The 11,806-nt window shown below is 35.6% G+C and overlaps 3 protein-coding genes across 3 annotated transcripts; all 3 read left to right on the top strand.

Moving 5' to 3' along the window:
• The first annotated feature begins 716 nt into the window (after positions 1-716).
• On the top strand, positions 717-2,959 carry LOC143631265 (G-protein coupled receptor 1-like). The gene is made up of 5 exons (XM_077100080.1): positions 717-904; positions 1,280-1,311; positions 1,400-1,558; positions 1,669-1,804; positions 2,933-2,959. Exons 1-5 carry the CDS (start codon positions 719-721, stop codon positions 2,957-2,959), a joined length of 540 nt encoding a protein of 179 aa, XP_076956195.1. The 5' UTR covers positions 717-718.
• Positions 2,960-3,166: 207 nt separating this feature from the next.
• Positions 3,167-4,653, top strand: LOC143631266 (G-protein coupled receptor 1-like; the record flags this gene model as incomplete). The annotated part of the gene is made up of 5 exons (XM_077100082.1): positions 3,167-3,268; positions 3,357-3,413; positions 3,668-3,811; positions 3,986-4,056; positions 4,241-4,653. Coding segments are annotated over 5 exons (486 nt in total), but the record flags the coding sequence as incomplete, so codon positions are not given.
• Positions 4,654-6,213: 1,560 nt separating this feature from the next.
• On the top strand, positions 6,214-9,726 carry LOC143631277 (polyadenylate-binding protein-interacting protein 7-like). Its single transcript, XM_077100088.1, has 5 exons — positions 6,214-6,906; positions 7,107-7,305; positions 7,393-7,463; positions 7,568-7,692; positions 9,121-9,726. Exons 1-5 carry the CDS (start codon positions 6,214-6,216, stop codon positions 9,425-9,427), a joined length of 1,395 nt encoding a protein of 464 aa, XP_076956203.1. The 3' UTR covers positions 9,428-9,726.
• Positions 9,727-11,806: the final 2,080 nt, after the last annotated feature.

An 11,806-nucleotide genomic window follows, 5' to 3' on the forward strand; every position in this document is an offset into this window, starting at 1 on the left:
AAACACCCAACGGTTAGTTTCCAATTTTGATATGTACTTTTAAGCCTTTGGATTTAGATGTTTCTCTCCATTTCTATTGTTGACCTTCAATGACTTGTTACATCATTGTTTACATTTATAAGAATGAAAATTCTCTAAATAGCCTATTTTCAGATAGATAAACCTTAAATGACCAAGATTATTGAAATATTTCATAAATGTTCAACCGAAACTATTGGAAAAGAGAAGTTTTGAACCAAACCTGTCTTCGCCAACGGGTTTTGTTTAAGCCAATCAAAATCAACCAAGTGTTCCAAATCCGACGGCTCAGACAACTTTTGAACCAAAGCTGTCGTTTTTGAAATCCATGGAAAACAAAGTTTGCACCAAATCAGTCTTGTGAAACTTGTCTCCCTCAACACCCACCATTCCTCTTCAAGCTCCTCCGACGACACCATTTTTTCTGACCACCTTCTAGCGACACCATTTAATCTCATATTCAGATGCACTAGGACGTATACTCAACATTTGATGTGGATCTAACATAATCAGTCTGATTGAAACAAAGTAACCTCAGATTCAGAAGCACCATGTTCTATTTTTATAGTATTCACCTGACATAGTTGTTTAAAGATCACTTAATACGCGAGATCGTCGTTGTGTTCCTTACCCATCAAGAAGGAATTTAATTTGTGTTGGTTACTTGGGATGCTGAAATCATAAGTGGCAAGTAATAATAATGACGACGACGATTGAGGCGGTGTTAGGTAATTTAAGTGGTGGAGAAGGGCATTTGCTGACGGCGGTTAACAGTGGAGCATCGACACTGTCGCTGTTAGGTTCCGGTTTCATAGTGCTTTGCTACCTCTGCTTTAAAGACCTTCGCATGTTCTCCTTCAAGCTAGTCTTCTTCCTAGCTCTATCAGTAACTAACTAACCAACCTCTTTACCTATTATATTATATTCAGATCGCTTTTGGTTTCACTTTGCCCTAATTATGCTTCACTTAAACCTTCATTTTAACATATACGTACTGCTTGTATCAACTTTGTTTTTCTTACTACAATTTAGGTTTCTTCTCAATAATTATAAATACGGTGTCTTTCTGCCTGGATCAACAGGCATATGAGTAAAACCCCAATTGCAACCCGTAAACGTAGGTCACCTTGACCGGAACACGTAAATTCTTGTTTCCTGTTTTCACTTTTCGTTTGCGTTGTTGCTCTGATTGGTATGTTACATATCACTTACCAGATGGGTAATAACTTGTGTTTTTCATTCTTTTCTCTTCTTGGTGCAGGATATGCTTTGCAGCTTTTTCAGCATTGTTGGGTATGGATGTTTCGTAGTGATCCATCTCAATGATTCTTCTGGTTACCTTGGGCTATATTTGCTGACATGGTTATATTTATATATGCAGTGATCCATCTAAAGAATTCTTCTGTTATGCTCAGGGCTACAGCACTCATTTCTTCTGTGTGGCATCTTGCTTTTGGACTACTACAATTGCATTTACTCTTCATCGTACAGTTGTCAAGCACAAAACTGATGTTGAGGATTTTGAATTTGTATGTTTGGGGTATGCACTGTTTTTTAGATTGGATGCATGACAGAGTTGTATATGAGTTCATAGTTTTAAATGAATTTAGACTGATACATTTGGTCATTTCACTTTTCTAACTTATGAAGGCTGACGTCGGTTTTTCTCTCAGGAACATCAGTTGTTATGACAGTCTTAAGATCAATTGGTAATGAACATGGACATGTAGGCAACATAGGTCGTGTAGCTGCATGGTGTTGGACAGAAACTGGACGAACAGGAAAGGCAAGTACGAGGTGTTCATTTTTTCCATTTTTATTTCTCTTGTTTGGAAATATGTTTATCTTCTATTCGTTTTGCAAAGTGATTGAGAATTAAATGATATTCAACTCCCACCGTTGCATAGTTTGAGTCACTTCTAGAAAAATATCGATCCCATTTAGTAAACCAGTTCTGGTTGGTTTTGATCATTGCCGATATCTATTCTGGTTTCTCTGTTTTACATACTTCTCTTATACTCTTGTTTCTGCTATGCGATTCCATATTCACATGTAATCATGATCGATAAACTAATTTTGAGATAATAATATCCAAAAGGGATTCTTACTAGTGCCGCCACTGTTTTACATGTTCCTCTGGTACCCTTGTTTCATGTGTCTCCAAAAATATATGGTTGTGTGCTGGGTCTGCAATCTGTGCATATATGAGGAACTAGACTAGACCCTATGTCCTAATATATATTTTTTAAATAAGTTGCAGCTATAATAGTATACCATTAGGAGAGACTGCACTTCAACTTATGGTAGTCTTAGACATCTGTAAAGCTAATTAAAAGCTGTTGAGTTCTTATAGTGGTTATTGAGATGTTTTTAGGTCGTTGAATATCTCAAGTCCTCTTTTACACTTTTATCAACGTAGAAAGTGATGAGTAGGTTAATGTCCTATATTTCAAACTTGTATGTACAATCATAATAAATTAATTAAATAATGCAAGGTAGATAGTTGTATTGAAATTTATCATCATTTGGAGTTTGGACCCCTCGTCTTGATTCTACTTCCTGAGTTCTTTTCAGTAGAGTACAAACCGATTCTGATGAATGATTGTAACCACTCAAGGAATATGGACAAGTGATCAACTTCACTAGAGATTGAAGTGATAGTTTTTTAAAATATGCCCACATTAAAGTTAAATCTCGTATGATTTTTGGATTTTGACATGTTACACGAGGCTGATTGGAATCTTGATTTCTTTAGAGGGCATCGTTCTCGCTTAAAATCACTTAAATTAAGTTATCACAACTCACAAGGACAATTAAAGGGGTTAGTTATGTCAAAACCTTGTTTGCCACTTTTTCATCATTTGAACTAAGGGGTGAGAGTGTAAAATTTGATGACCTATGATACACTTTGCAGCTGCATGAGCAGCTTGAAATAAACTAGACTGTACTTCTTTTGGGTGATTTAAGTACTCTTTCATACAAAGTGATGAGACTAAATCATTGTAATCAAAATTTCCATGATTGAACATTTGAACGAAACATAGTTGTTCCAGAATCTACATACCCTTTTGCACTACTATTATATAATGTAGAGTAGAAATCGGCTGTTGAAACTTGAAACCCAGAGTATATGATCATGCATGTTTAATGGGATCACTTCTTTACCTTTTATGCACCTCTGTGGGGTGCAATTCTTTTCAATGGGATCACTTACTTTCAAGTTATACGCATGCTGAACAATGTAACCCGTGTAAGTTCACATTACTCTAAGCTTTTGTTTGTGTGAGAAACAAAAAGATGGCTTGAATATGTTCTAAGTCCCTTTCTGTAAACTTCAGATGGCAGTGGGCATGTCAGATCGTGGGCCCCAATCAGATACACGAGCAGATATGAAGGTATTGCTTCTTCATTATTTTTATAATAGGTGATTAATGGATCAATGGTTATGTTCTCTAATGAACAAAATAAAATAAATAGCTATAAATAAATTGCTCAAACAGGACGAAACTCTTGAAAGGTGTATTCGTATTGAACAAAAGTTATTTGATTCATTATAGTAGATTAGTATTGAATAAATATAACTTGTGTAACTGAATATGACAGTATTTGTTTATAAAAACCTAAAGAGGCCTTCTTTCTTTACATATAGGCTTTGAACCGATGGGGTTATTATCCGCTCATTCTTATAGGATCGTGGAGTTTTGGGACGGTCAACCATATTCATGACTTCATTGAGCCGGGCCATAAGATCTTCTGGCTTTCTATTCTTGATGTTGGGATGGCCGTGCTAATGGTAAATAATCACATCTCCATTTCTGTTAGTTTATTTATCTTTTAACTAGATATGACAGTTTCAACCCATGTACTGGTTAATTGGTCGATTCAGGTTATGTTTTTACTTAACACTTCAAACGGATAATATCAAAATTTTGGTATTCATTAGTCATTACATTGCAACATGATGCAGGGTCTTTTCAACTCAATAGCATACGGGCTCAACTCTTCGGTACGACGTGCGCTCTTTGAAAGACTAGATCTGTAAGTCTGCATTTACACTTAATAAACAGACAAAGTGTTAAGACAACAAGAGGTCCATTACAAATGTATCATTGACAACTATTTGTTTATTAAAAAGTATAACTTTATGGACAAAATGCATACGGAGCCTCTAATACAAGTGTTGGTTTAGCTTTTTAATTTTTGCGTTCATGGTTATTTCCAGGTTACCTGAAAGCGTTAGCAAATGGTTCCCGAAGAAGTTAAAGTCAAAAGGTCAACAAGCACAACACGAAAGTGAACTCGTCTCTTTGAGAATTGAAGAGCAGCATCAGTGAGATATCAAAAACACTCGCTCGCAAAGAGTATGATCAACTTATAGGTTGTCTCTTTTTGGGACAAAAGAGGCAACAAAAGAGCGACTGTTTTGATAGTGATGCTTGTAGACACTAATGTACGTATGTGAGTTTTTTGACCTTTTAGAACGTAGATTTTGTTGTATTTTGATCCTTTAGAATAGCGGTATGGCCTTTACCAGAACAGCAATTTGTTAAACTCACTATAAGATTTGTGTGAATTAAATGTTCAAAGATATTTATCAATTATAACAAAATGTAAAAAACCACCAAGGCATTCTTCACCTTTTCATGAAAACAAGGCAAACTGAAATTATTGTTGTAGAGTGACCAGCCAAAAGTAAATAAACAAGTGTTGATGTAACTTATCAGTGGCAAAAAAAAAAAAAACAAGGATCGAACAGAAAATAATACTAATAATTACATAAAAACCAAATGAATAATAATAGTTCCAACTAAAATAAACAAGGAATCTAAAGTAATTCTATCGTATTTTATTACCAAGAGTACCCACATTGCAAGTGGTTTATCTCATCTGAATCCAGTTAAGTCACTTATGTGTGATTTTATATACCAAATATTATAAAAAATATTAACTAAAAGCTTCACAAAAATCGAGTTTTAAAGACTTTACACACAACTTGATGGATAATTTCACTTTTTGGGTCAATAACACGTCTTCTTTTTCCAAATCTTCTTAATTGCGTGTCTACACGGTCCAAAAACTCAATGATATTTCCCGTTTCACACCATCTTCATTTGCATATTTACCTGGTCTAGAAATTAGATTGCGCATTTCCTCTCCATTTCGACTTATTTAGTTTATAACAATTTTTAATAACTATTTTACCCTTACCTTTATTAAAATCTTAAAAAATTATATACCGTTGTTAATTAGTCTTTTTTACCCACTTTTTTTTTCTTTAGTAAAATACTTTTTCGTGTTTTCATTATTATTTTTTTCCATATATCAAATCACAAGAAGCCTAAAAACAAGAATCGTAAAAAATACTACCAGCTAGTACCAATAAATCGTGAAAATGAAAATAAAAAGTAACATATTTGTATGAGGTGTGGAGTGTATTGGATGGAGTGAGTACATTTGTTCCATAAGAAAATAAAAAAAATAAAAAAAAAAAGAGGTAGAAATAAAATAATGACAAGTAAACCTACCTGAATCTTCTTCTATCTTGTGTGACTGTGATATGATATTCTTCTTCTTACCTATTATTATTATTATCTGACTGCTGTAATCATCATCGGAGGATATGGATCCATTTTATACGATCATCCACCTCCGCCAAGGTACAACATATTATTCACACTCACAGATTCATGTATCCATAACTTTCAATTGTTCTTACTCGTTATCAGGACTTCTTACAACTTGCTGAATATTTCATTATTATTATTATTATTCTGCTTATAATTTAGGCATTTTCATCTGGACCTTAACTTTAGCCAGTAAACGAATGGTCTGTGCCAACGGCTACCGGCTTTGTCTTAACATTCCTATTCATATCTTCATTTTACATTTAAAGTAATGATCACGTAATACTCATATATATTTTTGTTCTATACTTAATAATTTTGCTTAAATCTATCAAGAACACAACCCTCTGTTCGTGTTTGTTCGTTTAGTTAATCGAACGAAGTTCACGGTTGCCAGACGTCCGGTTCGTTTACAACACTAAGTTTTGTAGTTCTTTATTTGTTGGTATAATGGTGAGTAAAGTATGATACAAGATATGTGTTTTGCAGGCTTTGGCTAAGGCAATCTGCAACTTGCAGGTTGATTTTAGAGTAGTGCTATATACCTTTTAGTTTTTGATCTTATATAAGGATGAGCTTGTTCAACAAAGGCTCTTCTTCTATTGACAAAACACTTAGTGCAACAGGCAAAACTACACGTTTAAATCCAGATGCAAAAGAATTTGTTCCATTTGCTTTAAGATCACCTTCTGCAACTCTTGGCGCTCCTGACGCATCTTCAAGTTTTGGTAATTTTGGTACTACTACAACACTAGGGAAAGCAGTACTAGATAGATCGGAGTCATCTGTGTCACATAATTCAGATGATGAGGAACAGGATTATTGGCGTCACAAACTACCTGATGACATCACTCCTGACTTCAATGTTGCAACAGATGATGATTCTCTGGGAACTAATGCACTTCGTTTGTCAACTTTGTCTTTAGCAGATGTTAATGAAGCAGCACGGTTCACGAACAATTTTCAAAAGGAATCATCTCATCATCCACTTTCTTCTAGTTTTCAAAGTTTGTCTGCTAAACCATGGGATATGCAAGGCCAACAGCTGGTCAATGGTGTCAGAGACAGGCCTTCCTACAATGGTGATCGTGGGCATGCTTACCCAGATGACATGCTTAATGAGCAACACGAGAGTACGGAAGTCAACCCTCTTGACTTTTTGGCTTCACAGTTTGCAGGTTCTACTGCTGAAAGTCCTGCAGATGCTTACTTTGCAAATGCAGGAAACTTGAATTTGACTATTGAGAGGCTGGCTCAGCTTGAGGTATATCCTTCACATCTTTAATGAGTTGGTTAATCATATACAGTTCAGTTAGTATCATATAACAACCACAAACCATCATATGCACCATTGTTCTATTATCCATATTGTTCTAGTTTTATTTGCTAATTTATTGCAATCTAGACAATTTATCATCTAGCTCGGAAATTGCATTCACAAAATTTTTTAATCATTTAATACAGCTTCAAGCAGATGGTGGTTTTAATCAGAAACATAACCGAGACCCTTATCAAGATGCCACCATTGGGTCAAGTAGAAGTTCTCGTGATTTGACCAGCTCTTATTATGATGGCCATGGAAGGATGAAATATGGAGATAGATTGGCTAACCGGAGTTCAGCCCGTTCTGCTCCTGTCTGGCTTGAAACTGGAGATGCATTCCGTAATGTTCTTGATGAAATACAATATTTGATTATTTGTTAAAGTCATCATTTTGTTAATCGAATGCTTTATTTTGCTGATATCACAGCAAATATGTATTCTGAGATGCTTGGTGAAGCTCGTGATCATGCATGCCTACGCAATGCATACTTTGAACAGGTATATTTGTTACAAGTAGATATTGGTCAATTTCAAGTTTCAGTTAGCGATATTTATTGGTTTGGTTTGACCCGTTTGAAATAAAACACAACCGATAATAATAGGCACGTCAGGCTTACCTTATTGGACACAAGGCTTTAGCTAAGGAACTAAGTGTGAAGGGGCAACTGCACAACATGCAAATGAAGGCTGCTCATGTAAAAGCTCAAGAATCTATCTATCGTGAGAGGTTAGTTATGTTTCTGCGTTTCTTCAGCCACTCGAATTTTCGATATTTCTTTCTATTTCTCATCAAGCGAATGGTATCTTATTCTGGAAATCCTACCTATTCTTAGCATGATATTAGGGAATCTCATTGCTATTACTCAAACAAGCATGAATTGTATGCTTGCATATTCGTCCATAGGGCAAATCGGATATGTAATTACTGGAATAATTGTTGGAGACTCGAATGATGAATATGCAAGCATGATACCTTATAAGCTGTTCTATATCTCCATGAGTCTAGGAACTTTTGTTTGCATTGTCTTATTACTATCAGGAAGTTTATTTTAGAAAACAAAATTAATAGTTTCATATAGGCTAGCAAACTGGCCGGTTTCAGGTTACGGGTCAGAACATGCTATAAGTAAAATGAATTCAGGTCAAAATGGTTCTAAGCAAAATGAATTTGGGTCAGTACGGGCCTTTTTGCAAAGAGATATCAATTTGACTCTGGTCAAAATAGGTTTGGCTAAAATGTAATCAGGTTAAAATGAGTCATTTAGAAAAAAAGGGTACCCACCCCCACCCCCGGGTTATAATGAGTTGTTTCAGAAAAAAAAAGTACACGCCCCGCAGTCCCGCACTCCCGGGTTAAATAAGTCGTTTTAGAAAAAAAAGTGCCTACCCCATCCCCAGGTTAAAGTAAGTCATTTTAGGAAAAGAGTACCCACCCCACCCCCATGGTTAAAATAAGTCATTTTTGAAAAAAAAAATACCCATCTCCCTTACCCCTGGTTTAAAATGTGTCGTTTTAGGAGAAAAAAAGGGTGTCCGCCCCGCCCCGGTGGCGGGTGAAGGCGACAATGGTGGGTGTGCCATCAGCGGCGGTGGAGTATTGATGGCGGCTGCACCAGTGATGGTGGTGACAAGTAGGTGAAGACAAACAATGGTCTTGGGTGGTGCTAAGTGCTAAGCCATTTAGACCTTTTTTAAAGTTAAGAAATTTTATAATAGTTATATGTTTTGACCCGTTAAGTCGCTGACTAATATAAGGTAACCCAGTCTGACCCGTATTAATAAGGTATCCATTTTAACCCGTTGACTAATTTTAGGTGGACCCAAATGAACCCATATACAATTTAGTTTTGCTCTGAGCCTCTATTGAATCCATTATTCGGATAATGTGTCATGATTGCAGCCTACAGTTTCATAGTTAAAGTTTATTGATTCTGTTTACAATTTCCAATTTAAAGATTGTCAATTAAATTGGAGAAATAATAGGTCAATAATAAATTCCTTTTCGTTACATAGTTGGTTAGAGATAAAATATAAGTTGAATCGACCCATTCATAAGTAAATAGAATGAAAGTACCACATGTATAAACTTTATGCACTTTGTCACTTAACTTTAAATCATTTGTTTGTGGGACCCTTCTTGTTAATATTCGTGTAGGAATCCAGTGAGTCCGGTTATGCACGCTAATGGAAGAAGAGGACATGAGAGGTTAATAGATCTCCAAGGGCTACATGTAATTGAAGCAATTCATGTATTAAAACGAGATATCACAATGCTGAGAAATGCTGCCAGGTCAGCAGATCAGTGTCTACAGGTGTACATATGTGTTGGATCGGGCCACCACACTAGAGGAACCCGCATGCCAGCTAGACTTCCTGTTGTTGTTCAGAGATACCTGCTGGAAGAAGAGGGCCTTGACTACTCTGAGCCTCAGCCTGGGCTCCTTCGAGTTCGGATATATTGAAGAAAAATTAAATCAAACAGAAATTTGAACCCTGACACAATAGAAGACAAAAGATAAAAGAAACTTTAACCCCGGGAAAGTTAAAAGAGGGAAACAGAAGCCAAAAATCCGAAAAATGTATCTGTGTATAGTGAAGGTGTAACCAGCAGAAATTACCGTTTGGTAGGTCGGATTTGTTCTTATGTTTTGTTAACTGTATTTGTACTTTTTTTTCTTACAGAGTTTGCAGGTGTAATGTATGATGGATAGAATTGTTTTATATGATAGTTTTGGACAAATTTGAAATTTTTTTACGGTTGGTCTGATCTATGGAACACATATGAGGGTGAATACTGAATAGTACATGATCAAATCGCCCATTTGTAGTCTAAATATTCCCTAAAGAAAATATTTACGGTATTTGCCGGGGATGGGCTTGATGCTAGTTGTAACCTGTATTTCCTTTCCGCACTCCCCCCCTTTTTCATATGCCAGGCTACATAAAGTGACAAGCTCCTACTTTTACCAGACCTTTGGTTTAGTGTTGGGTATTTAAATTGACACAACAAAGATAGATATACTCAAATTAAGAAATAAGTAGCTATGATTCTATTGCTTCGGGTATGGGTTTTCAAATCTTAAAATAACAAACTCTGGGTGTATTTCAGATCATTGTTAATACGATGCTAGCGGTTTTGTTGGAATTGGTGTTCTTACAATTTAAAAACCTCACTATATATATCAGCCTAGCTTTGATGAAAATCCTAAATCCGAGTTAGGTATTGATGTGATAAGCTGATCGGGTTCCCCCAACTCTTGGGTTCTCTTTTTCTCCCAAGGTATGCTATCATTATGTATAACATAATGTAAATATTATATCTGTATTCAGTAGCAATTTTGTCATAGAGACACAAAATGTTGCATTCATATACATATACCATATTACCATATAATATAATGAGTTAATGGCCATTTTCGTCCCTGTGGTTTGCTACTTTCGCCACTTCAGTCCAAAATTTGTATTTTTGTCAATTTAGTCCTCATAGTTTTAAATATTAGCCAATTACGTCCTATCCTTCTAACGACATCCAGATATGCCGTTAGTTTAAGGGTATTTTTGTCTTTCTCCCTTTTATTTTGAGTTATTGGTCATTTTCGTCCCCGTGGTTTGATACTTTTGCCAATTCAGTCCAAAGTTTGAAATTTTGTCAATTCAAGTCAGTTTTTTTTCTATAACCCTAGAGAGCGTTATCCAAGCCCAAAACAAGTCTGCATTTACTCTGTCGACAACAGTAATCATACCCCCCCCTCTCGTATTTAGTTTCTAGACGGTTCCTAAACTCTCCCCCATGGTGGAATTCAATGGTAAAGTGGTCAAAGCAATTCCGTGAAACCGAATTGTACGGAAAAAACTAAAAATCGTTTCTTTGATGAATGCATAATATTTAGGGTTTAGAGATTAACATATCATAACGAAATCTGGGTCGTAATCAACTATTATACATTAATCAACAAAACAATTTTTAGTTTTTTCTATATAATTCGGTTTCAGGGAAACCTTGACCACTTTACCATTGAATTCCACCGTGGAGAAGATTTTAGGAAATGTCTAAAAACTAAATATAGGGGGGGTATGATTACTGTTGTCACCAGAGTAAATGCATACCAGTATTTGAGGTTGCTCGATGGTTTTGGGCTTGAATTATGCTCTTCAGGGTTATAATCAAAAAACATAAAAAATAAAAAAAACTGAATTAAACTGAACATTAAATTGACAAATTTTCAAACTTTGGACTGAATTGGCAAAGATATCAAACCACAGGGACTAAAATGACCATTAACTCAAAATTAAAAGGAGAAAGACAAAAATACCCTTAAACTAACGGCATAGCTGGATGCCGTTAGACGGATGGGACGTAATTGGCTAATATTTAAAACTATAAGGACTAAATTGACAAAATTAAAAATTTTGGACCGAAGTGGCGAAAGTAGCAAACTACAGGGACGAAAATGGCCATTAACTCTAATATAATTAATATATTGATTAACTAAATAAACAATATATCAAAATCTCTTTTCATGCCAGCCACTCCGGCCTCACCATCCATCCCTTCAATGTCACCTATGTCCATGCTGCAATTTTTTAACCATATACTGTTAGTTACATATTTCCTCATCAAATAAACATACAAACACAATCTCAACATACGTCTGATATCCGAATATACGGGTTGGGGAACAATGGCCGTACCAACAAGCATTTATGAAAAGGGTAGTGAGAATACAGGGCCGTCTCCGAGATTTCGACTATCTAAAACAAATATAAAAAATCGACCTTACATGAAAAAAAAATCGGATTTTTTGGCCCAGAAAAACGTAAACAGACTAATTTGCTTAATT

The sequence above is a fragment of the Bidens hawaiensis genome, unplaced genomic scaffold, assembly GCF_021521415.1.
Source record: "Bidens hawaiensis isolate Kalapana, Puna unplaced genomic scaffold, B.hawaiensis_p1.1 tig00006055_1, whole genome shotgun sequence".
In the NCBI taxonomy this organism is placed as follows: Eukaryota; Viridiplantae; Streptophyta; class Magnoliopsida; order Asterales; family Asteraceae; genus Bidens; species Bidens hawaiensis.